The sequence below is a fragment of the Ictalurus punctatus genome, chromosome 27 (genome assembly GCF_001660625.3).
Source record: "Ictalurus punctatus breed USDA103 chromosome 27, Coco_2.0, whole genome shotgun sequence".
Lineage (NCBI taxonomy): Eukaryota > Metazoa > Chordata > Actinopteri > Siluriformes > Ictaluridae > Ictalurus > Ictalurus punctatus.
Window position 1 is genome coordinate 10653249 of NC_030442.2, and position 27147 is coordinate 10680395.

General features: G+C 37.9%; 1 protein-coding gene across 1 annotated transcript in view; it reads left to right on the forward strand.

Moving 5' to 3' along the window:
- si:ch211-186j3.6 (neural-cadherin) overlaps window positions 1-27147 on the forward strand; it is a 265014-nt gene that overhangs the window by 96207 nt on the left and 141660 nt on the right. The window contains exons 5-8 of the mRNA XM_017458309.3: window positions 2732-2843; window positions 8044-8293; window positions 13582-13724; window positions 21535-21707. Coding sequence (XP_017313798.1) covers window positions 2732-2843; window positions 8044-8293; window positions 13582-13724; window positions 21535-21707 — 678 coding nt within the window. The remainder of the gene's footprint in view (window positions 1-2731; window positions 2844-8043; window positions 8294-13581; window positions 13725-21534; window positions 21708-27147) is intronic.

The following is a 27147-nucleotide window of genomic DNA, read 5'->3' on the forward strand; positions in this document are numbered from 1 at the left end:
ATGGTACTTTATTCACAAATGTTTTGTAAAAATTTTTTTACAAGTTGTGAAGTTAAATTCACAACTTGGATGGAAACATGGCTACTGTCATGGCTCAGTGTCTTTATCTAATTATCACAAAGAGCTTGAGATCTTGTTCTTTCCCATTCATACTTTTTAAAATGTACTTGTGATGCTTGTTATGAACTTATTATGGACTTGTTAGAATAAGAATTCAGAATCATGCTTCAGACATTCATCTCTTATTAGGTGCCTGGTCGTTTCTGGAGGAGCTCAGCCTATTTTGAGCTCCTCTGTTTTGAAAGTTACTAAGCAACTGTCCATGGGCTTTAGAGACACACTGTCTCTCTCGCACACACTCCTACACACTTGATTTAGTGACAACAGTAATACAAGAACAAAAACGCTACTGAAAATATACTGAGCACTTTATCTTTCATGGAAAAGCATGTGAATGAAACTATAGAAAGACATGGTGGGAAAAAGAAACATTTGTTGCTTACACAATGATTATTACTACACAATGATTATTACTATATATATGCGGAAACTCCAGGTGATGTAATATCTTTGTAATTAGTAATCCTTTACAATGTAAATCAATCTTTCTGGAAATTAGCAATTAAACTAAGCTGTTCCTATGAATTAATGGGCTACTGTAAACATTAAATGCATTACGCATTGAAACTGACAAAGTAATATACACGTGGGATTTACTGCAGCTGTCACTACCTGTAAGAGCCGTTCTGTTGAAGAAAATTAACTATCAGCTTCTGTCCAATCAGAATCAAGAAGTCAGCAGCATTGTGATTGAGAGTGGGTTGGAGAGGGGTTTGGAAGGAGCCAAAACTGATGCCAGTGTAGAAACAATTAAAAAATTTAACAGTAACGCCACCTTTCCTTTCTTGAAGTATAAAAGCTAACAGTTTACCTCACTTGCTGTAACATGTTAACAATTTTTAATAAAACACTGAAAAGGATCATATAAACACATAAAAGAAGAGCACTTGACTAGAAAGCTTAGTCTTTGAACCAGGAGCATAGCAGAAAAGGAAAATGTTAAACACAGAATGCAAATGAACTTGAACTAGCTGAGTTTCAAACAGAGAGATTGAATTTAGGTTATACAAACAATATAAGTAGAATTACTGGGAGCATATAAATGGAAGTACTAGGAAATGGCACATGGGACATGCAGTGCCCTGCGACACCTTGAGTGTGTTTTATAAAAGTCCTTAATTAGCAGGGATAAGTCTGCAGGTGTTAATATCTGCTGCTGAGAGCAGGACAGTTGTTGAGGCGTGCTGTGACTTGACTTTCATTACACACTCTTCTAAACACTACTGCTGAGATGCAAGAGATGGAAGCCATCATAACCAACCAGACATCATTATATTACATTTTTTTCCAGAACCCCAGATATCTTGGTACTGACTCTATCCTAAAGTTCTCGCTCATTTCATGTGGTTTATCTTGTATGTACTGTGTGTAGTGGTGGAAAAGTGGTTTGGGCTGTAAAATGCTGATTAGTTAGAAAGGTGAGTTCGGATCCTGGTACTGCCAAGCTGTTGGACCCCTAAGCAAGGCCCTCAACCCACATCTGCTTAGCTCAATTGTATGTTTCTTTGGATAAAAAGGCTCTGCCTAATGAATAATTGTCAATGTGTATTTTTTTCTCACTAGTGATGTAAAATTCAAACCGCTGCGTTCAGCTGATTGCATGCTTTCTTAATTTTATCTTCAGCTTAAATGAATCAAGGCTTTATCACACTGTTTATGCAAACTCAGCTGTTGGGCTCCGTAACACTAGCAATTCACTTTATATTTGCATACTGAGTAAAATGTGGGAAGACATGGTTTTCAGGTTTGGAATACCTTGCATTGTATTGTATTGTATAATGTAATGTATTGTTTTGGTAATGAATTCTTTAAATTAATGGTCAGAAATGAGTTTGGAATAAATTAATGATAATGTTAGTACTTAATATTATTATCACTGTACTGTATACTTCTTTACTGTATTGTAATTGATACTTAATAATAATGTTTGGTGCTCACTTAGTAAATTTTTACAGTTATGGCATTTGGCAGATGCCCTTATCCAGGGCAACTTACATGCATCTCATTTATACAACTGAGCAGTTGAGGGCTTTGATCAAGTGCCAGCAGTGACAGTCTGGCAGAGCAGGGATTTGAACCTTCTGATCAGTAGGCCAATATCTTAACCACTGAGCTACCACTGCCTGTAATATATAGATTATCAGATAGAGCTGGGAAGAGAGAGATAACACGAGATAAAAATCAAGAGATTTCACATTTTTCCCTAAAAAGAATATTTGTACAAATTAACTAAGGTAGCTCAATTTTGCAGGGTTACTACTGAAAGGCATTCTAACCAAAATAGTTTCCTGTGTGGTAAGAAATCAGGACAATTACTGCCAAATCCTTCCTGTGTGCTCCCTCGCCCCCTATCCCCAACACAATCAGTGTCTTTCACTAGAACTTTGTAATATCATCTCATTGCACCCTTTTTTGCCGAATTCCTTTTTATCTCCATGATTCACTGTGCCATGGTTCATATGCAACCCATTATGAGTCTCCAAACACACACCACTGATAGACGATACAGTATTTGGTCTTTGCCCTTTTTTCTTGTTTTTTTTTTTTCTGTCTGCTTTCACTCTGCATCTTCACCAATTCTATTTCCTTCCTGCTATCCCATGTGCACCAGGTACGTGTCATCATCACAGATGAGAATGACTGTGTTCCAGAGTTCCTGCAGTCCATTTATAGCAAAGAAGGTGTCCCAGAAACAGTAACGACAGCAACGTCTCTGCTTCAAGGTAAGGTTTTATACTTATATAATTAATGAAGTTTACCCAGCAGAACACTTACGTAAACCCCATCAGGATCCGTTTGTGGGGGAGGGTGTGGTTGGTGGGGTGTGTGTGAGGATTAGTGTCCTGACAAGAATAGGATGGTGATTTCCACATATTCTGACATTTTCTTCACATTTATCTGTAAATATCCAAAATTCTTGTAGCCAAAATGGCTTACAAGTGAAAGAACCATTGAAAACTATAATCTTAGCTGTAATGCTAGGGTTAAATTCACAAGTATAGATCTCCCACATGTCTGAAATAGTGCCCTGTTTCATAATACATATACAAACCGCAAATTACATTATGGTTATTGTATACTAGCTAAGCCAGATAGTTTGGGCACTAATAGAGAGGTGCAGGGATGACATCATTTTGTACCAGAACCCGGGAGTTAGCATCACACTGATTGCATTGACAAAAATCCAATAGGATTTTCCCATAGGCTTTTGGATTATCACAAAAAATAAGCTGTGTAATCAACAAAAGTTTACAATACGAACACGTTTTGTCCATCAAGATAATTTTCACAAATGAATACAACTTTTATGAAGTTTGAAGCCTAAGTACAATCGCCAGAAATAAAAAGTTAACCGTACGCTATAAATGAACTACACCATGGTCGCTCGACTTCAACGTCACTGTCCCCAAACTTCCGACAACTTGTCCAAATTTGATTTAAAAACATTTTCCATAATATTATAAATTGACAAACTGACAAATCCGAAAACTGCAAGAACATGAGACTATAAACACAGACTATTGAGTATGATATTTTCTTCTTCAGCGTGATTACGTTTAATGTTCCTGACAGCATCTGTAGTCCCATTTAGCAACTTGTTAGCAACCTCCTTTTTCAATACACATAAAAGATTTTAAAAATCATGAGTGGGGTATTACTGGAATATTTTATGTTGTAGAATAAAACATGTAAATATTTTGAACTTGTGTTCACCACAGACCTTATTTCAGGCCTTTAACCAAAATCCCATTCAAAAAACCCATTGACATCTTGACGATGGAACCGGAAGGGCTAAAATACTAACTTGTTTCCGAGTTTTGGCATACAAAGTAACATCATCCCTACACCACACTATATATTGGGAGTTCATGAGTACAGCTGATATTCTTCAATGTACATTTGATCGAGACGGCAAAACTACCAAAATAGGAACTATAAAATGAGTATGGTGTGAAATCAGACAGAGGGACAATAATCAATAGGGTTAGGGTTAGGTCCTCATAAATTATATTAATTAACTATGATATGAGGTCATCTCCTCTCATAGGCACTCCTCTTAATACCGTTCCCAATGTTACCTATGATAGCAACGTTACTGTGTGAATCTTCATGTCAGTGAATTGCTCTCATTCTCACTGCTAAATTAATTTATGATTGCTGATTTAATTTCATTTATGATTTGTAGATGAAGTGGTTCTCAATGTGGACCCAGGGGTTTGTGAAGCACAGCCCGACACACACACACACACACACACACACAAAAAAAAAACAAAAAAACAACACACACACAAATGTTCTGTATTTGTGATGTCCATGACCCTAATTGTAACCTCGGTAATATAAAATATATATTTTTGTCTTTTATTTCTTTATTTTATTTTATAACAACCAACCACATGTTCGCACAGGGTAAAACTATTACAGAGATAAACACACACACACACACACACACACACACACACACACATACACACGCACACAGTTGTTCACGTGCAGGGGTAGATTCACCTTTTTATTTGATCACTTTTGTAGTTTTCCACTGTTGACATTTCACTTTCTTCTCTGTAAATTGCATGGTGAAATCTTGGCATGCATTCATTCAGTCTCGCAGCCTTGCAAGTGCACTTATACCACACATTGGCAAACATATGCCTGAGGCAATAAGAATCATAGAAGAGCTTGATAGCCTGATGTAAACAGGTACGTGCCTGAAACAAGGAGAGAGAACAGCTGCTGGCGCATCACTGCTTGTACATGAGGGAAAGAGAATGAGGGGGTGGGGAGTAAGTGAGACTGTGAAGTAAAAACAAAAGCTGAAGAGACTAAACAAGTGGAAAATTCAAACCAAGCAATGTGCAAAGTACTTTCTGCAAACAAACATCAGGCTGGGTGTCTAAAAAGTTTTTTTTTTTTGTATGGATGTGTGACTTGTGGAAAACAAGCTTTTGGCAGACATTTCAGTAGATTAACTAAGAGACTGCTGGCAGATTAAAGAAGGTGAAGCAGAGAAATGTACAGCAGGTGTCCTGGCTGTGCTCAGCAGGTGCAGCTGAACTGACATCTGTGTGCGGGGCGAGCAGGCTTCCTGCAGATTATCCACCAAGCTCAAAATGTTCCTTACGCTTCGATTAAATAACCTCTGAACAGCAGATGTACGTGCAGTTCATTTTCAGACAGATTATTAGTCAAACATCTGTAATGAATGAGCATGAAATGTCAAATAAAGGCATCTGCAGAAAGGATCTACTCTGAATAATTGAGATTATGAGATGTGAATTCCACATAGCCATTTAAAAAAAAATTCAGATATGCAAACTTGCAAATCTGATATTCCAAAGTAAAATTGTTCCTATTTTAATTTCTTACATGCAAATAATATCTGATAACATCCTCTGAGAACTCTTCCTTCTGTACATTTTTTTTAAACAGAAATGGCAGTTATTATTCCTAGGGCTGCATCTTGTAATGCTTTATTAGAGAACAGGCAAGAAGATTAGAAAACTGTCGTTAGGATTAGTGTGCTTGGCACGAGCGGACCAGATTGAACCCAGCGAGATGACAAGCATACATTATTGTTCAAGAATTTAAAGAACATTATACAGTCAGAGGAAACTCTGGGACTCAAAGATTATGCATACAGTACATGTATTCATGGGGAGATAATCAAAATGTCTCATGGCTCATCCTGTGATGCACATGACATTGAAGTAACTATGTATATACATAGTTTTGCTAAGAATCCTGGAACTAATGTCACAGGCAATTGATGTAGAAGTGCAGTAGAAATCTTAGCTTGGATATATTTTGGATAAATGCTATTTATTGTAATTTCGATATTGAGTGCAGTTGCTGGACATCTGCCAGTAATTATTTGGTTGACTGTAATGTGGAGTCATTAATACAGTTACAGTCAATGCAGCAGTAAAATAGTTGATGCTGAACTTTCATCTCCTCTAGCCTTCTTGCTGAGATTTAAGTATCTGATCGTAGAATTCTGTTATGTATTTGCACCTTGAATGCATACAATGTCCCATAAATCCACAATTCATACTGACAACATAATCTCTATAAAATGAATGATTGACGTATAACTTGTTTATTATTTTCTCTCTCTTGAACAAAAAAATCTTCTAATACACAAATCTTATGTAAGGAATAAAACATGACTGGGTGGTGTGTCCTGAAGTTTATTATTTTCCAATAACTGTACATCTGGCAGCAATTTGCCAATGCTATTTTTTATTATAGAACAACACTTTTTTTTTATCTGTTTAAAATGTTTACTTGTGCCTCTTCAGCTGCTACTTGTGAAAGTTGTGCTGTTACAAACGATCAATACAAATCTTCTGACCAATCAGAATCAAGAATTCAATAGTACAGTTATTGCCAGTGGGTTATAGAAGGGGGTTTAAAGAAACCAAACTGTGCCCTTTATGGTTATAATGTATTAGAAAAGCCTCCATGCTGAACTGCTGAACACCTCCCATGAGATCATAACTAACCAGATACAACTATATTTCATTCCAGAATTACATTTTTCTAGAACCCATAGTGTCTCTATATTGATGTGAATCAAGACACATTTTAAATTTTAATTGATTGCAGTTGTTGTTAGTATGCCAGTGATTAACTAGGTTGACTATAATGTTGATTAATCTTTGTTCAGGTAAATGCTTTTTAGATGTCAATGCCAAACAGTTTTCTCCTACATAACTCTTTCCTGTCATGTAAGAACAGACCTCTGAATTCACAATTCATAGTGACATCATAATCTCTGTCAAATGAATGAGTGAAGAATATTGAAGCTTGATGGTAGGGAAATTGATTGGTGAGTGAAAAGTGTGGGTTTTAAATCCTAAGCACAGTGTAATCTTATTCAACCCTGAGGCACAGAATCCCTTATGGACATCAGCATTGCAGATTAAAGCATGTACTACAAGCCAGCTTGATCATCCTGCACATTAGAGAGCACACACAGAGATGCTTTGTCGGTTAGTTGATTTGATCACCAAAAGAGACGATGTGTGGTATTTTGCAAACATGATGTGTTCAGGACGACAGGAGTGGAATGAGGTCTCTTTGAGGTATCGAGTAGACTGTTTTTTTTAGATACAAAATAATAACTTATTGCTGATAGTAATAACTTAGTCTTTTGAAAACTTCCTCAGGAACAGCTGCCAGATTCTGTTTTTGATCATATTAAATCCATGTTATCAAAAGAAAAACTGTTAGCTTGCACTATTCTGCTGGCCACTTTAAACAAACATTTTATGCACATATAGCAGAAATGTGGCTTGCATGGTAGATTTCTGCTGATCCTCAGTGTTTAATGACAGCTGTTAACATCTAACCTTTTATGCCATGAAGTTGTAAATAAAGCACATCTCAGAAGCCCATAATGTATCATCTGAAATTCAGCAAAAAGCAGTTTCTGTTAGTGCAGAATCAGGAAAACAATCCCCAGAATCAAGAAATGTTTACCTCAGTTTTTTTTTCTTTTTTTTCTTCTTTCTTTCTCAGGGCGTCAACTCGCAAAGTGACTGCTGTGTATGCAGCTTTTCATTCTGAGTAGTATACAAAAAAGGCCCATGGCCTATTTGTGTTCAGCTATAGTTGTCGAATGCAATGAACCTCACAGCCTGAGACCTTTTGATTGCATGTCAGATTCACTTTGTTATGAACCAATTTTACTTAAGCACGTGGAAACTGCATATAGCCTGTCTATTTTCTCAAGGAAGCTCAAATATATGTTGATCCTGTTAGTCTAAGAGCACAGTTTTCTCCTGTTCACTCTCATCACCCTCTACCTCTTTTGTCTTCTATTTCTTCCATTCTCTCACTCCTCTACTTCCTCCTCTCTATTTCTCTCCTGTCTTTTTTATCTTTCTCCCCTTTCTTCTTCCATCTCTGTCTCTGCCGCAGTGTCAGCCAGTGACTGTGACTCGGAACAGAATGCTGACATCACTTACTACACACTGAGCTCTGATTTCATCATCTCCCCCCATGGCACCATCTTCCCGGCAGGCGCACTGGATTACGAGCGCCCCAACCATTTGTATGAGTTTGTGGTAATGGCTGTGGATAAGGGCGAGGTGCCACGGACAGGCACGGCTACTGTACGCCTGCGTATGGCCAATGTCAACGATGAGCCGCCCGAATTCTCTCAGCCAGTGTGAGTGCAGGTTTCTCAATTTTACTTCAACACTTTCATGTAATTCATTAGAAGATATAATCTATTATCTATTATAAAATCTATTTTCTTGAAGTAAAACTTTTGGACATTAGTTAAAGACACTTTCGATGCTTTCTAACATGCTTTCATAACTTTATGGTTGCCTACAGTATATTACCCACAAACATTACATTCTTGCCAATTCCCCAAATCCCTTCCAGGATCAGCTGCCCTATTCTGCGCATGTGGTGTGCTCCATCATGTTCATAGCTGAGTCTATATCTAGTTGTCTCCTCTTATCCGTATATGTCAGTCTGGGGCTGCAACACCATGCCAGTGTTGATAGTTTTGTTGTGATGAGCTTAACTGTTTTTTGTTATTTTCCACTTTTTGCTTGGGGATCCTGGGCCCTTGGCTTTGTTAATTGGCCGATTTTCTGGCAGCATGCTCAGTGAAGCAATGAGGCACTGAGGCAGGTTCAGTGAGCCATGTATTCAACAGAAGAGACTGGAAGGAGCGATGGATCTATCTCTTTTATGTTCGTAATGCATTTTTCTGCATGGACTGTACTATGTTTATTATTATTACTGTGTCTGCTGACTATGACATCTTTCTGTTGTTTGTCACACTTATATATAAGACATGATGGAGATTGTGCTTACCTAATTTCTTTTACGCTTTCTACTCTATTTGAATAAATCAGAATTTATTCTAATGATTCTCTGCTGTAAGAATCATTAGAATAAATTCGGGCATGAGGTGATGGTGGGACTATTGACTCTGTCATGGCTCTGCTTTCCACCTGACCTGCTGTCCCTAAACACCCATCCTAGTGCATCCAATGCCCATTGATTATCCTCCATCTTTCCTATTAAATAGCCGAGCTTGCTTGTGTCCGGACAGTAATTGAGTAGTTTGTAATGTCTGTCACTGCTGTTTGTTCCAATTCACTGGGCTAATTTGCCATTACAAGATGCTGGGTCTCCTCCACTAAGACCAAAAATGAGCCTTGTCACTCAGGCAGACACGTCTCCATAGTACATCATTACTGGAAATGCTCGTCTGAGGTGGCTGGAAGGGAGGCACGAAACGTGAGAGAAAGTGGCTAAGTGATATTTCAAAAAGAACAAAATGTGATTTTACAGTATGTTGACACGTATGAGAGAGAGGGAGTACAATAATGAGTGGAAACACATCAGCCTATAAACTTGTGATTTTTAATTTTTGAAGAAAAGAAGGTAAATATATCATTAGTGACTGGCAATTGGATATGTGCGTCTAGGTTATTTGTTTGACATTGTATTAATTTGTTTTTAATTTGCTATTCAACACCACGTTTTCTCAGGTGGCTGATACAAAAAAGATAATTCAGATAATGATTGAAAATGAAAACAACACATGTGGAGAAATCAGACCAGGCCTTGATCCCATCTGGCATTGTATGACAGTTGCTGTGCAGTTGTCTGGTGCTATTGTCATGGCAACAGTCTTAAGTGAGAGAAGTTTCCAGTGTAGAAGCTTTTTATGGTTTGTTGTCAGTAAGGTGTGATTGGATATCACTATGGTCACTTTTGATCGATATTTAGAGAAAGCATCCAAGAACAAGAACTGTGGTATCTCTGAATGTACTGTACCACGTGTGAAAATGAAAAATTAAATAAAGTGTGTGAGTGAATGATCTCGGGCCTTTGAGAATGATGACAAATTGCAGGTTGCTGATGTTACCTTTGTGAAATTTATTGATGTGTACGGATGTGGTGGCCCCACAAAGATTAGACGCATCACCTACATGAACGCCTGCCACCTTTCCTATTTTGGCCATTCATCACACCCAAGTGGCATTGAATGACACTTTCTCTTTACTCTCCTTCTTCTTGTCTCTTAGTCAGGATCTATATGTTTTATAGCCATATTCCTTCTGATTTCATTATGCTCATTATGCTTTCATTCCTTACCTTGCACATTCCTCCGCTCGACAGTCTGGTTATGTGGCAAAAGTTTGTGGACACCTGTCCATCACACCCATATGTGCTTTTTGAACATATTATTCTAGATTTAGTCCCTCTTTGCTGTTATAATAACCTCCACTCTTCTAGGAAGGTTTTCTAATACATTTTGGTGTGTAGCTATGGGGCTTTGTGCTCATTCAGCTACAAGAGAATTAGTGAGGTCAGGCACTGATGTTGGGCGAGGAGACCTGTGGTGCAGTCTGCATTCCAGTTCCGCCCAAAGCTGTTCAGTGGGGTTGAGGTCAGGGCTCTGTGCAGGCCACTTGAGTTCTTTCACACCAGCCTTGGCAAACCATGTCTTCACAGACCTTCTTGTGTGCAGAAGGACATTGTCATACTGGAACAGGTTTGGGCCTCTTTGTTCCACTGAAGGGAAATCATAAAGTTGCATCATAAAAAGACATCCTATACAATTATAAGCTTCCAACAATTTGGGGAAGAACCACATATGGATATGATGGTCAGGTGTCCACATACTTTTGCCCATATATAATGTATGTTTATTATTCATTTTGCCAAACTGAGATTAATGGTTTATTATTGCTCTTAAAAGTCACTCTTTTGTTCGGTTAGAACTTGGACCATTAATGCATTATGATGCATCCATTGCAAGAGACATCTGTTGATTACTTCAAAACTGTTAAAGAGGTGACAGTGATACATGTTTCTTCTAACTGACTAAAAACAAGTGCAATATGGTTGTAGGAATAACAGAAGCAAAACTAAACATGGTGGTTAAGTGCTAGTACTCAGAAGTCCTAGAGTACATCTCTTGAGTCTTGAAGTACTATTCAGACAGGATAAGATTATCAAACCTATATTTGTTAAATAATGTTGCAGGATGATGTCTGTAGTAATTATGATCATTATGCATGGAATAAGAGATCTCTGTACAAATCACAGAGATTGGATTGTCTTCATGATGTTTGCATGGTCATCACAGTTAATGTGTACTACATTTTACATTAATGTGTACATAAAACACCATTGTAATACAAACAGATTGTTAGGAGCATTATTATAAGCACTTATGGCCTCTCAAGTTGTAGGTAATTATTAGTAGTATGATCATAACATGTATGTAATCCTTAGAATTCAATAACTTACCTAAAATCCTAGGAAATGTCACTTTTCTGCCAAGTCCTTTTAAACATCATCCATCTTTTATTGTTCTGCTTTTTAAACTTCTAGAAGCATGCATGTACAGTCTGTAAAAATGACTGACATGATTCAGATTGGATTACAATCCCAGAGGTACTCTGTTAATAATTATATTACAACACCTTTTCATGTAAAACTAGCTCAATCTGGAAAGGTATCAAGGAGGCTAATTTATATGGATCAATATCAAGTTTAGAGAAATAGTGTTTGTGTAGCTTTGAGAAGCTGGTAGTCAAACAGATGAAAAGGCCACATAGTAAAAAAGTGTGCATCTAAATTATACTGAGAGTGTTGATGTTTTTTTCTGCAGAAACATTGAAGTGTTGTGTTTTCAGTCATTTTTGGTTTGATAGATTGTGTAGGAATCTTCAGGGCAGATAAAGCCGGAGAGTTTATTCCACCATAGAAGCTCCACAAGCAAACCACACAAGTGAAATTACAAGTGATATTGTCCTTAGTACCAACTTGATAATGGTATTACCAGGCACCTTGCCTGGTAATAAGGACAAGGACTTGCTTTGCTATCCAATACCAATAGTTTTGGTAATTGTAGTCCTTTTTTGTATTCCTGAGCAGTACAGAACCGACTAGCAGTTCATCACAACCCCATCTGCACTTGACCTTTATCAACTATGATGGACTATTACACCCTTCCTCAGATGAAGAAGAAATGCCTTCAGTTCTGTCTAATACTACATGCTTCTCCTTTCTAAATGTGTCAGTGGTAGAGAAATGAGATCTTTGAGGATGTATGAGAACAAATAGTGGGTAGGTGGATCCGGGAGAACTTTGCAGTCAAGTTGTCAATGTCTGTGCTTTCTTTTTCCACATTTTAATACCTTTGCCCATAAATCACACCTAGGGAAATGAGCAGAGGACCATGTGGGCAGATTAAGATGTCGCACTGTGCAGATGTGAAATTCTTATTTGTCTTGTTCACCATTATGTGATGGAGAATTTCTGTGAAAAGAAGCAAGGGAAGGACCTAGTGGGAAAATCTTGCTTGGAAATGTATTGTTGTTGGGTAGTCTCTTATTGATGATATGATTTACTCCAGTTGCCTAAGCCACACTTACTGAGGCATTTGTGCAGTACTGTGGCATGTCTCACTTTCAATTGCTCAGCTAAACAACTTTAGAAGATTTTTACCAGTTTCTAGTGAAAACATTCTTGTTGTTATATATGTGTAGCACAGCCAATTTGATAAAGAACAAATTGGTGACAATGAAATTCACTAGAAGTTTGGGAGTTGGTGCATAACAAATAACAAAACCTTAGTCTTCCATTTCAGAAAGCCACTGTTATCTGGACAATGGGATGTTCAATTTTAATTATTGTCCTATCATTATTTTATGGACAAGAAAGCTACAGTAAACCTAGACATTGGTTCAAGATGTGACATGTATAACAGAAGATCACATATCAGTATTAATAAACTGTCAATGCATCGCACTATCAAATACCATGTACTGTTTTGTACAGCAGGAGGACACACAGTCCCAGCAGGAAACACAGTTATGCCCACACTTTTCATAATGCTTGATAATGATGGTCTCCTCAAGTGGTATACAATGTATGCTGTAATTTAGAGTTTAAGAATAATTACACATAGGCCAATTTGCCCACGTCTCCTCTCTTCTATTCTGGCAGAAGAAGTGACATTTACTTAAAGAAAATGAGAAAACTCAGATTTATTCTAAATTAACCTTTTGACAGCATATTCTGATTTCCACCGCACAGCAACTTCTTGTGTATTTTTGAGGCTAAGTTCTGGTTATGTGCATATTGCATATGCACTATTGTTAGGTTTGTTTGCTGTTTATTTCAATAGACACGCAAACACTTGACAGCTCACCCCATCTCATTCACACGTCCTAGCAAATTCATCTCATCCTTTTGAACTTTATTTAAAGTGTGACTTATGGGAAATGCATTAATTAAAGCATAAGTGAGATAATTATGAGACACCAGTATTTGTCAAGAATGGACACAGTACATGTGTCCTCACATTTCAGTCATTGCTTAAAGGAGACAAGAAGTGTTGATATCTGTCTCTGTGTGTTTTTGTGTGTGCGTGTGTTTTTGGTATGCGTTTGTGTTTATATGTGTTATTTTCAGATATCGTACTTTTGTGTCTGAAGATGCTGGACCCAATACCTTGGTTGCAACGGTACTGGCTAAAGATCCAGATGGTGACGGAATCACATACAAAATCTCAGCAGGCAACGAAGAAGGCAACTTTGTCATTGACAGTCAAAAAGGTGAACCATTTCTCCCATGCTACTTTAATGCCCTTTTTTCCCAAATCAACACAGATTATGCTTATACTAATCACATAGTTGCTACAATGTAATTAAGTGTTTGAAGAATTTTTATTTATTTATTTATTTTTATTTTAATAAGAAAACATATTGGTTTGATTCAGTGTTTAGCTGCATTTTATTCAGTAAGTTTTACAAGGTGATTTTAATAGACAATTGTGCAGTTGACTGATCGTGTTAAATAAGGCCAGATGAAAGAAGTACAGTGATGCAAAAATCTCATGTCATGACAAGTCCTTTAAGCTTTCTCTGTGACTGGATGGGCATATCTAATTCAAGGCTAATAAGGTTACTGCTTCTGGATATCATCTTTTCAGGGGTGAAAATGTATTACATTGAGTACTTTGGCTGAGACTTTTAATGATTTAAATGTCTGTCAAATATAAAAGTTGCGTTTGAATGTTTAGCAGTGAGTAACCATTTGTATGAGCATATTTTTATATCTAACAGTTTGTTTCAAGGGCAGTAGCCACCATGCTTAGGTGGTTATTGCAGAGAAACCTAAAATGATTGTTAATTCATAGTAACACATCTGCAGGATATCCACACTTGTCTTATGTATTGGTATTATTTTGGTTGTGTAATAGATTAGATGCAAGATTTCTGGTCAAAATTCAGACTCTCATCATAATGTAATCCTTTATCATAGACCAAAGTACTAGCAGAGCTCAATAGTAGAATATTTCTGAAGTTGGTAACAGGACAAATTAATAAGGGAACTGGAGCTACAAAGCAGAACAATGGGACAAGAAACATGGAAATCAGCAAAACCTGGGAAATGATGAATGATGAAAACATAGTGAGTGGGTGTGAAAGACACTGAAGAAGGAAGACGCTATAACCAGCACTGAAGAAGGAACATAGGCTATGGAAGGAACAGATGCTGTGACCAATAATAAAGAAGTTACAGAGGCTGTGACTGACACTAGGGAAGCAACAGAGACTGGGATTGACATTAAGAAATGGTACAGACCCTGAGATTGACATTCAGGTATGAATAGAAGCTGTAACTTACAGTGGCTTACCAAGAATGTTACCAACACAGGGGCAAGATCAAAAAGGGTCTGACACTGATGCAGGGGGAAGTAACATGAGGTTGACGTACGGGAAGCATCATAGACATGGACAGAGAATAATGCAGGAGAACTATGGTCAGGGAATGATACTGATTTTGACACAGAATCAGGTTCTAGGCCAGACACTCAGAAAAAGTTCAGAGACAGCTGCTGAGCGAGATTTAGGATTAGGGGCAGAGTTACAGGCTAATTCTGACACTGGGAAAGGATCAGAATCAGGGGATGAGAGACAATGGATCTGGGTCAAAGACAAATTATGTGACTAATAATTAGGAGTAAGAGAAGACAGGGAATAGAGTCAGTGATGAGCTATGAACAGGCTAGGCATATCAAAATACTGAGCTAGTATCAGGACAGAGCTAAGAAAACAAAAAGAGGCATAATATGTTGCAACAATAATCCAGGCAGAGCTGGCACCAGGCAGAGTTGCTAGTCCCAAATGATCAAGGGCAGCAGAAGCAAGGCAATGCAGGAAAAGCTAAATGCAGGCTAGCTTTTTCCCCTCGCACCTTCATAAAGTGCATGGATGCTGTTCTGGCTACCTTGCAACTCCAGGGCATCCGTGTACTAAACTACCAGGACGACTGGTCAATTCTTGCACAATCCAGGGAACTGCCGATTCAACATCGAGATGTTGTTCTCGCCCACATGAAGAGCTTGGGGCTCAGGTTGAACCTCAAGAAAAGTATGCTTTCCCCAGTGCAGCTGACAACTTTTCTATGGGTTATATGGGATTTTACTATGATAAGTGCGTTTATATCCCCAACATGCGTAGAGTAAATCCAATCAACATTGAGCAAGATAAAACTGGATCTGTCACGTCTGTACGCTTTTCCCCCGATCGCTCTGCTCCCACAAGTTCTATCGAGAGTTCGCCAAGGCCGTCTATGTCTGCTGTTAGTAGCACCTTATTGGCCAGCTCGAATATGGTTCTCAGAGATAATATCCCTGCTAGACAGCACTCCTTGGGAGATTCCCATTGTCAGGAATCTACTGTCTCAAGCCAGAGGGCTGATTTATCACCCTCAGCTGGAACTATGGAAACTGTGGGTCTGGCCCCTGAGGGGCACCAGTTCATAGATTCTGGTCTCGTAACTGAGGTTGTAGAGACCATGTTGAATGGTAGAGCACCATCCATGAGGACATTGTATGCGCTCAAGTGGAGACTTTTCTTACAAGGATGTTTCTCAGCAGGGTTGGCTCCTTCTACAACAGGGTCTATGTGGCCGCCATTTCAGCCAGCCACTTCCCTATTGGTGGAGCCTCACTGGTATAAACCTCAAAGTTTATACATGGTTTAAGGTGGCTCAGGTCCATGTGGCTGAGGTCCGTCTGCTGACCACGCATACCTTCCTGGGACCTTCCTGTGGTCCTGGAAGGTCTGTCAGGTGCCCCTTTTGAGCTCTTAGAGTAAACCTCAGAGGAGCTTCTGACTCTAAATGAAGCTTGTCTGCTGGCCCTGACATCTCTCAAGCAAGTAGGAGATCTACGAGCTCTCTCTGTTGCCCCTTCCTGCCTTGACTTTGCCCTTGGATTAGCCAAAGTCTTCATATATCCTAGGCCAGATTATATTCATAAAGTGCCTACATCTGCTGCCCAGCCGGTAGTGTTGCAGGCTTTCTGCCCTCCTCTATTCTTCACACCAGAGCAAGAGAAATTGCACCCACTCTGTCCAGTAAGGGCTCTCTGTACTTACGTCTACCGCTCCAGCCAGTGGCATAAGTCGGAGCAGATGCTGGTTTGTTTGGTGGCAACAGTAGAGGTGATGCTGTGTCGAATAACGCATCTCTAATTAGATAGTGGAAGCAATCTCTATCGCTTATGAGGTGATTGGTCTCGCTACTCCTCTGGACATAAGGGCTCATTCCACTAGGGGGTCACCTCCTTGAAGGCTTTGTCCAAAAGGGTACCCTTACAGGATGTGTGTGCTGTGGCAGCGTGGTCAAGAGAGGCTCCATCATCTTAATGCCTGCCCTTGTGAGAATACTTGAATAAATGAAAATGATTGGTTATGTTATGTAGTAGACAAGCAGTTAACATTTAAGATCACTAATGAATTGCTTTCAAAATTGCAGTTACTGAAGTTACACACCAAACGTATGCAAATAAATTAAGCTGGTTTGTTTGAGAACAGGATGCAAAGAAATTATGTTGAAGGCACAATATCTCTTAAGTATTTTGTTACTGATTAACTAAGCAAATTCCAAACTTGGTCTACATCACTGTGGTGAAGCAGTTGAGTAAAGAAAGATGTAAACACCGATTGATGGTTGAAATGACTTTCTATAATTATTCATTTGGCCTTTTTTATTTTTCTTGCTTCTTTGCTCTCTTTTACCATGCCCTGGGTGCATAGTGTTTGGGGTTGAGATGCTGATTGGAGCTGATGTGGGATGAGGGCCAATGGTTGTTTACCCTCTTCTCCTTCATATGTAGCGACTTTTACTCTTCCACCCCCTGGATAAACATCATCTTCATCTTTGATGTATGTTGATATGTGCTGGCTCTCATAATTTTGCTTCCTGCTTGATGCAGATGTCTCACACACATGCACACACACACACACACACACACACACACACACACACACACACACACACACACACTCACACGTACACAAGCACTGTGCACTTAACTTAAAGCAAAATAATCTTTTCACCAAATAGCAATCTAATTAATGTACTTTTCCTGAAATTAGGTATCTTTGCACCTTTTTACAACTTACAGCCAAGGAAAAAAAAATAGACTGGCAGGTATATATTGAGTGCATATTGGGACAACTACAGTGAGGGAAAACAAGTATTCAGACACCTTTGATTTTGTTGCTTAAAATAGTACCCGTGCATACATCCATTTCAAATTTACACACATCTTTTGACTTTTTACTTATAAATATGTACAAAAAATATGTATTCAAAGCATAAAAAATATATGTTTCAAAAACATTTGGGCACCAAACTTTACCTTCATTAATACTTCATTGCAAAGCTATTGCTTTTTTCAGCTACGAGATGTCTGTGGTATGAAGTAATTAGCTTTTTGCAGCATTGTGGTTAGCCTCTTGCCAAATCGTTTCCACCTTGGTCCACCCTGTACTGCTATAACAGACTCCACTCTTCAGGAAAGGCTTTATTATGGACCATGGCTGTCGGGGTTTGTGCCCAGGTCAGTAACTGTTGTTGGACGAGAAGGCCTGGTTTGCAGTCGGCATCCTAATTTATCCCAAAAGTATTTAAGGGAGTTGATGTCAGGGCACTGTGCAGGCCACTTGAATTATTCCAGACCAACCTTAGCAAACCACGTGTTTATAGACCCCAATTTGTGCACAGGGGCATTGTAGAACAGGTTTGGACTAGGCCCCTTAGTTCCAGTGAACTGTGGTAACAGATTGGGGAAAGTCCACATATGTCTGTGATGCACAGGTACTTTTGGCCTTATAAAATATACAGTATATGCCTATTGAACATCTTATTTCAAAGGCATGGAGTTAATATGGAGTTGTCTCCCCCTTTTCAGCTATATCAGCCGCCACTCTTCTGGGAAGACTTTTTGCAGTCTATGTTCCAGTACATCCCCAAGGTGTTCAGTTTGGTTGAGATCAGGGCTCTGTGCAGGCCACTGGAGTTTATCCACAGTAAACTCGTCAAATTATATCTTTATGGGCCTCATTTTGTGCAAAGGGGAACAGAATGCCATTGTATGCTGTAGCATTAACATAACCCATCACTGTAACTAAGGAGCTAAGCCCAAACCCTGAAAAATAGCGCTACATGCTTTAGCATTTGGCAGCCCCACTCTGTGAGTTTGCTTCCTTTACCACTTTGTGTCTGAGCTGTTGTTTAGCAAATCTAGCCGGATAGTATTTTACATTTTAAAATATTAGTAATAATGAAATGTTTGCTTATGACTGGCCGGCCTTTTCTCTTGATCATTTAGTCTATATTGCATTATTTGACTGTGCAGTGATATCTATATTTACTAAGTGTGATATGCAGCAAACTGGTTTACAAACAAATTATGCCCCTCCTAATGCTGTGGTGCTTAAATGTGTCAAAGTAGGTAGCAATAACAGCAAGTGCAGTCTCAGTTTCTGCAAGTGCAGAAACAGGTGTTTATATAATAGTCACACTACGTTTGCCATTATCTCTTCCTTAAAACTGTTAGCTGTATCCACTTTATTCATTTGAATCACAGATATATTGGTGGTTTTTATTGTTATGTCTGCCATAAACTAACTAATTCATTCCTTTTTTTTTTTTTTTTTTTGTTCTTGTGTCCATTTTATCAGCCACATATTGAACAACTTGCAGGCATCTATTGCACATTACCTCACACATTACATTACATTTTTGGGGGAGTAGCATTGCCTACAGCATTTATAAGCTGGGTACAGCTGTTTTGTATGTCAGTGGAGCAACACACACACACACACACACACACACACACACACACACACACACACACACACACACACACACACACACACACACAAACATACACTTTTGCTTTTCTGCCCCAGACCTCATTGCACTTTGACATTGGTTGGGGGGAAAGTAATTCAGATTGAATTAGAATTGATTACACATTCTTTTTCTTTTTTCCTCAAGCTTTGCCACAAAAGCACTAGCACGACGCATTAGAATCAATTCACGGCCCTGAGGTGAATGTTATTCCTCCAATGCCAGGTCTGTGTCAGTAGCTGTAGGGTTTCCTTTAATGTGCTTTAGCTGTGAGCCACAGATAGGAGGCATCCAGCTCTCCAGCTAAATACAGATTGTCTGATGAGGCTGAGGAAGAACAGGGGAAATGTCTAGTGCTGTCTGATAGGTCACATTTAAGCTGAATCCTCATGTCACAACTTGGGAAGTATTTACTGTGGCAGCAGCCCACACACTAAACAGACCTACACTAAAAACAGAGCTTTGCAGATATAAGGAATAGCACATGATGGGGTGTGCTCTTATAGGGAAAATACATAATAGAGTGTTGTGTTATGGCCCTATGCAAACCAGAGGTGGATTTTCTTATAACAGCATGTACCAGAGTGTTTAATTATTCTTATACCACAGTGTTTTGTCAACGATTAAAATTTTTAATCTGCAAGAAATCACTGTATTATGCATGCCAGGCCAGTAGTCGGTGATGTCATAAGCATTCATGTCAACGTGTCCACCATATTGGTCTGGGTAAGACTGCCCTATAAACAAATACAAGTAAATGAGAGGGCTGTGTTTTTTTCTGGATAAAAAGCACACTAATGTTTACATTTCTCAAAAGATTTCAATGGTTTATGATCTACGTGGAGTAGAAAAAAAAGTTCTGTCTCCAGTTACTTAGACTCTCGATAGTTAGACTTGGAAAATTATTAATTGTCATAAGGAATTGTGAAAACTCACACTTGTCAAGCATAGATTTGGCTTATTTTTCTTGGTTAATAACTGCTGAGACATCCCTAATGTAAAATAATTTGATGTACATGAAATGTGCATAAAGTTTTTTTCGTTGCGGAAATGGCTTTTTCTGTCATCAACCACATCTTTTAGCTTTTCTTGTGCTCCAGGTCAGAATTCTGTTAACAAGTCTTGTTCATTTTTAAATACTGAAAAAAAAAATCAAACTAGTGCATCTTTAAGTACTAATAATTGACCATCATTTTACCAAAATGGAACAAAATTGGCAAATACAAATCAAATAGTGAGACACTGGCAGTCAGTCTGCTTTCTATATTTTATTAGCAATAAAAGGATACAGATATACTCCAAAACACACAATTACAAAGATAATGATAAGATTTTGAATACCCTTCCCCACGCCATTGTCTTGTAAATGAACAGCCAAACCGCATGCAAAGTTTTCCAGTTTTAGTTGAAAACTTAATTGGATTGTTTTCTCTGGGTATATTTAACACCTATAATGTCCGAGAACATTGCATCACCTGACAGCCATTATCCTTAATGGTTATGAGCTGATGAAACCCCACAATTAATGGCCTTGACTTATTAGTACTAGACCTTCCGAGAAGCCATTTGCATGAAAATTCTGCTTTCTCCAAAGTTTTCCAGATATTCTGCATGTGCTGAGTTTTAGAGAGGCCACAATGTTTACTATAGCCTTACTGGCATTAGCATAAAGACCAAATCTCTATATATATACTTCAAGCAAAACTCCAAGGATAGACCAGAGGGTCAGATGTATAGATGTGTAGTACAAAACCACTTACCTTAGGCCATAAAAAGGGAAAGATGCTAGAGAGAGAGAGAGAAAGAAAGAGAGAGAGCAAGCGAGCATGTAATTGGAAGCCAAGTGAAGATAACAGGAATATTAGCTATATCAGGTACAGAAGCTATAATACAGTGGTTTCAGGTACTGGAAAGGAAATAAGTATGGATGTTTGGAAAATGAACATACGTGAGTTGATTTTGATGCTCAAAGAGAGAAGGTTTCTTGGATGCTTTAATAAAGACATCTTATTTTCATTAGATCAGATTGAATTGAGTGCATATTGCATTACTGTGGAATCTACATGCTGCTGCTAATTTGTCCCTCAGGTTGGATTTGACCACCAAGGGGTCTAAGAATGAATTAGGCAATACTTATACATAGTAGATTTCATATTTTTTGAGGTTCCTCTTCTGTAAAAGGTTATGTAAAAACCATGTGACTCTTTCTTTAAGGCCTGATCCGCCTTCGCTCCAATCCTCAACCAAAATTGCAAGGGGTTGAGTACATCTTGAACATCACAGCCACAGACGACAACGCCTCTGGAGGACCTCAGTCTCTGTCTGCCACGGCCCAGGTCATTGTGGGAGTGGATGATGTCAACAACAACAAGCCCATCTTTGAGAAGGTACCTAGCATTTGCTTGAATGCTTAACTTGATACTCTTGGAATCGAATATCAAAGTTAACAGTATTGTTTAGTCATATATCAAAAATGAAGAGTAAGTTGGAAAATGGTTGTGGCATTGCATTCAAAGTCTAGTAATATAACATGCTTCCAGTAAATGATTTTTGTCTCATAACCTGATACTGATTAATCGATACGATCCATTAAGCCAAGGTTTGTCAAATGGCAGATCACAGTCCAGGTCCTGACCAAGTTTTTCACCAGATCCTGTTTTGTTGGTTTTTTTTTAAACTAAGATCTCTTGTTGTGGCATGTTGAAGTCAATGAAGAATCTAGAATACAATAAAAGGTGTGCACATCCAATGCACCCTAATTGGGCTCAGGGGCAGGACACCAGAAATAACAATATGGAAAAAAGAAGCATAATGTCTGCACACTGAATTTAAAGCTCCAAACACCTTTTTATTGAAAGTGCAGCATTTCGATCATCGGCTCTTCATCAGGCACAATACCCATGTGGAATAAAATACAACTCTTTATAGAGGCATGTAATCACCTTAATTAAACTAACACTCCAAAACAGTTTTAGAGTGTGAGTCTAATTAAGGTGATTACCTGCCTCTATACCGCTTATCCTACACAGGGTTGTGGGAAACCTGGAGCCTATCCCAGTGTGCTTGGGGCAAAAGGTGAGGGTGTCCCTGAACAAGGGGCCAACCCATCACAGGCTACAATTGCACACACTCACACATCCATTCACACACTACAGACAATTTAGGGATGGCAATTGAAACCCCAACCCTGGAGATGCGAGGCAAACATACTAACAAATCACCATGCCCTGAAACTGAAACCAGCTCAAATGAAAGAGTCATCACAGACTTTACATATTTTTTATTTCATTTACTCTCTGTGGTCTAATTAGTGAAGAGACTTGTTTAAAAAAAGTCAATTACTAAAACGGAATATTTAAAGATGACTGGGAACATGAAATGCCAGTGTGAAACAAAACATAACCACTTAAAATTAATGTGTCATGTTTATAGCTATATTATTCATTAATGGTTTAAAAAGTTAACAGTTGTCACCATCCAGTCATGTTGGTTGCTTATCCAGACCTTTGTAAGCAAGGAATTTATAAATGTATGCATCTAGACCAAACTTTTTTACTTAGTATAAATATAAGATGCATAATAAGCCAAAGTATTTAAATAGCTGATCAAATAATAACTGTTCTTATTATGGGCTTATAGGGCGCATGGTGGCTTAGTGGTTAGCATGTTCACCTCACTCCGCCAGGGTTGGAGGTTTGATTCCCACTGTGGCCCTGTGTGTGTCAATTCTGCATGTTCTCCCTGTGCTGCGGGGGTTTTGACCGGGTACTCTGGTTTCCTTCGCCAGTCCAAAGACATGCATGGTAGGTGGACTGGCATGTCCAAAGTGTCCGTAGTGTATGAATGGGTGTGTGAATGTGTGTGCACGAAAGGAGCCTCCCCTGGTACACCCTGGGCAATGTATCATATGGTATCATACAGCTGAGCGGCTAATCCTTCCACCACGATGGTTCCACTATGAAGTGGAACCTTGACATGAAAAGAAGAAGAAGATTATTGGACTCAGAATTATTGACCTTACTATAAAGCTGTATGTTCCCACAGCATTTGGTCCATTCCTCTCTCTGAATTTACCATCCTTTTATCCTTTTAAGCACTTCTTTATCACAGCTTCCATGTCCATCTATCCTCTAGAGAAGTGATTAGCCAGCCGATCTGCACTACCCTAGATCATCTCAGGTCCTTTTTAATTAACGTGAAATATCTGCCAAATTATCTTGGGCTTACCTGCCTGAAAATGTCTCAATTTAACATGAGATGAGGGGTTTCAGGAGGTCTTAAATGATGGTGCTGAGGTGAGGAGACACTCTTCAGGGAGCTTTAACACTGCGGAACCATTTCTGCAGCTGTGAAATGTTCTTTTTAACTTAACAAGTTCAACTTAACAAGAAGTGAGGTAAATTCACATGGCCCTTTTTATTTATTTATTTCTTTGTTAGAACGATTTTTGTTTTTTTAATATTCACTTTATCGTTTTTTTTTTTTTTTTTTTTTTTTTCAAAATTTGGTACAAAGAATGATTAAAAATGAAATACATGACATAGATTAGTGACATCTTCAATTCCTATGTAACATTTCCATCCTTTTAGTATCTTAAAGTAAAATAAACAATGTAAAAAAATGCAATTAAATAAATAAAAATTACTTTACACACACGTACAAAAAAAGGACTGTCTTGGTACATAACACTTTTGAAATCATCAACCTCAATTTAAAGTGAAATTAATGCATTATTGAAAATAATCAATGAACGGTTCCAATGTGGCATAAATTTTTTTAACCTAGCCTTTCAGTGAAAACATATTTTTTTCCCAGCTGGAGGTATTGCATAACATCTCTCATCATAGCAGAATGAGTGTTGGGTTTTTTCCCTTTCCAATTAAGTAATATCAATTTTCGTGCTAATAGTGTAACAAATGCAATCATATATTTTTTGTTTGACAACACTAGGTTATCATTTGTGACACCAAAGATCTTCCAGTGATGGCTGACATTGACTGAAAAATTGAAAGCCAATAATTATAAATGACAAGACATTTCCAAAACACACGTGTGCCAGTGAGACTGCAGTTTGTTCACACCGATCATAGGATGAATCCACTGATGGAAACATCCTAGAAAGCTTCAATTTGGAAAGGTAAAGTCTGGAATATCTTAAACTGCAAAAGTCCATGTCTAACACAGACTGAGGAAGAGTGAACTCGTTCTTGCGACCCATCCCACTGCTTGTCCAAGGTCTTCTTGCCATGATTCCCTTAGATGTTCTACTGTAGCCCCCGTTTACACTGAGAAAGTTTACTATATATGATAGATTTACCTCCCTTAGTAAATGGGTTAGGTGGAAACAGTCTATTGGTGAACTTGGCAGTTTATGAGGGATCGATAAAAAGTTATTTTTGACAAAACTACGCACCTGTAAGTATTTTAAAAATGGTTGTTGGGTAAATTAAACTTCTGTTTCAACTGTTGATATGAAGAAAAGCTTTCGTTAATAAACAGATCTTTGAATGGACAAATACCTTTCTCATACCAAGTATGAAATAATGAATCTGACAAAGAGGGAGGAAATGAGGGTTTAGCAATCAACGGTCCAAGAACTGAACATGCATGTCATTTAAAATGTCTCCTAATTTGCATCTATATCTTTAAAGAATGATAAACTATAGGATTTATTAATTGAAATGAGAGAGGGGTAGATATGGTTGAAAAAAAATATTCTGGCCAAGAGGAGGCGGAGCATGCATAATTTTATATACAAGTCCAATCAGTCAGATCTCTCTGGAGCTGAAATGAAAGCGCTCTTATATTACTTGACCTGTAATAAAGCTGGATGTGAGGCAATCCCATACCTCTTTGTAACGTGGGTCTTGGGTCTCTGTAAATAAGTCTTCTTAATTCTGGGGTGCTTACCATTCTAAGTAAGCCAATTATGCTTTTATTGAATTTTGTTAAAGAAAGCCTTGCCAATACGAACTGGAATCCCCTGAAGAAGAAACAAAACTTTTGACAAAATATTAATTTTCATAATATTAATATGGCCTGATAAAGAGATGTGTAGATTGGACCAAATTTAAAGTTTTGCAAAATAGTATCAAACAATTTTTTAAAAATCCTCAAATACTGCATAAAAGCGTTTTTGTAATAGTAACTCCTAGGTATTTAAAAGAGTTTGATATTTTAAAACGAAGGGAGATAAATGTTTGATGGTCCATTATAGGGCTCATTGGAAATTGCACACTCAGCAAAATTAATTTTATAACCTGAATTTTTCCCAAATCCCTCTAAAATTGACATAATCACATAATGATTTTGAAGGGTTGGAGATATATAATAATAAATCATCAGCATATAAAGACACTTTATGTTCCCTCCCTTGCTCTAGGCTTGTGAAGTGTGCAGAGCAATGACTAAGGTTCTATAGCAAGCACAAATTGGAGGGGAAAAAGAGGGCAGCCTTGCCTGGTAGAACGGCCAAAAGGGATGTAACTAGAATTGTTATTGTTTGTTTTCACTGACGCTTACAGATGAGCATATAGTAATTTAAATAATTACATGAAATTAGGGTCAAATCCAAACCTTTACAGGGTCGTAAAGAGATAATCCCATTTGACCCTGTGAAAAGCCTTTTCTGCATCCAAGGAAATTAGTATTTCTGAGTGACACAGATTAGACCTGGGGGTGTAAATTATATGTAATAATTTTCTAATATTAAAAAAAGAGTTCCTAATCGGTTCCTAATGAATCCTGTCTGATCTGATGAAATCACTGAAGGGAGAATATTTTCCAAGCGGGTAGGTAGAACCTTAGCTAGTATTTTATTATCAACATCAAGAAGACTTGGGTCCATATGAGCTTGGATTAAGCAGATCTGTATTTATTTTATGAATTAGGGAAATACTCACCTGATAAAATGTTGGTGGTAAACAACCAAGTGATTTATTAAAAACATCCAATAACAGTGGTGAAATTTGATCACTAAAGGCCTTGTAAAATTCTGATGTGAAACCATCTGGGCCCGGTGCATTAGAGCACAGTTCTTCAAAAAACTTTTCTATAAGCGAAGAGTTATTAGCCGATTCTGAGGTACATAACTTTATATAAAAGTCTCTAAAGTTATTATTTATCTCTTGTGGGTCTAATGTAATTTGTTCTGCATTGGTTCTAATCTCTGTAATTAACCTTCAAGCCACTGTTTCTTTAATTTGGTGGGTAAGGAATTTCCCAGTTCTATCTCCATGTTCATAAAATCTAGTTTTTGCTCGTGTTGAAAGATTAGTTGTTTCTGTAGTAGTAAGTAACTTGAATTCTGTTTGGGGTCAGAGCCTTTTCTTATAAATCAGGTCAATTAGTTCCTTTTTTTCTTCTCTGTTCTGTTTCCCAGTTGAGACTCTGTGGTAGATATGTCCATGGATATATAATTTATATACGTCCCAGATAGTTTTTGAGACGTCTGCAGTGTTATTCATATCCAGATATTATTGTATTTGTGCTATAACTTGTTTTACAAATGTTTTATGTTAGTAGAATATTATCAAATCTCCATGTTTTAGTTATATTTTTGTTATTAATTGCTAAGTGAAGGATCAGTCAACTATGGTCTGATATAACCATAGCTTCATAAACACAATGCTTCACCGTTGAAAAAAGCTTGTAATTTATCATAAAAACAATCTATCCTACAGTAAGAATGATGAACTGCTGAAAAAAAGAGTATTTATGGTTAGATCAGAAATAACTTTGAAATACTTTAAATAAATGGCATATTCTTCCTAATAAGTATAGCTGAACCTCTGGATTTAAAATTATAATTAGAGTGAAATATATGCT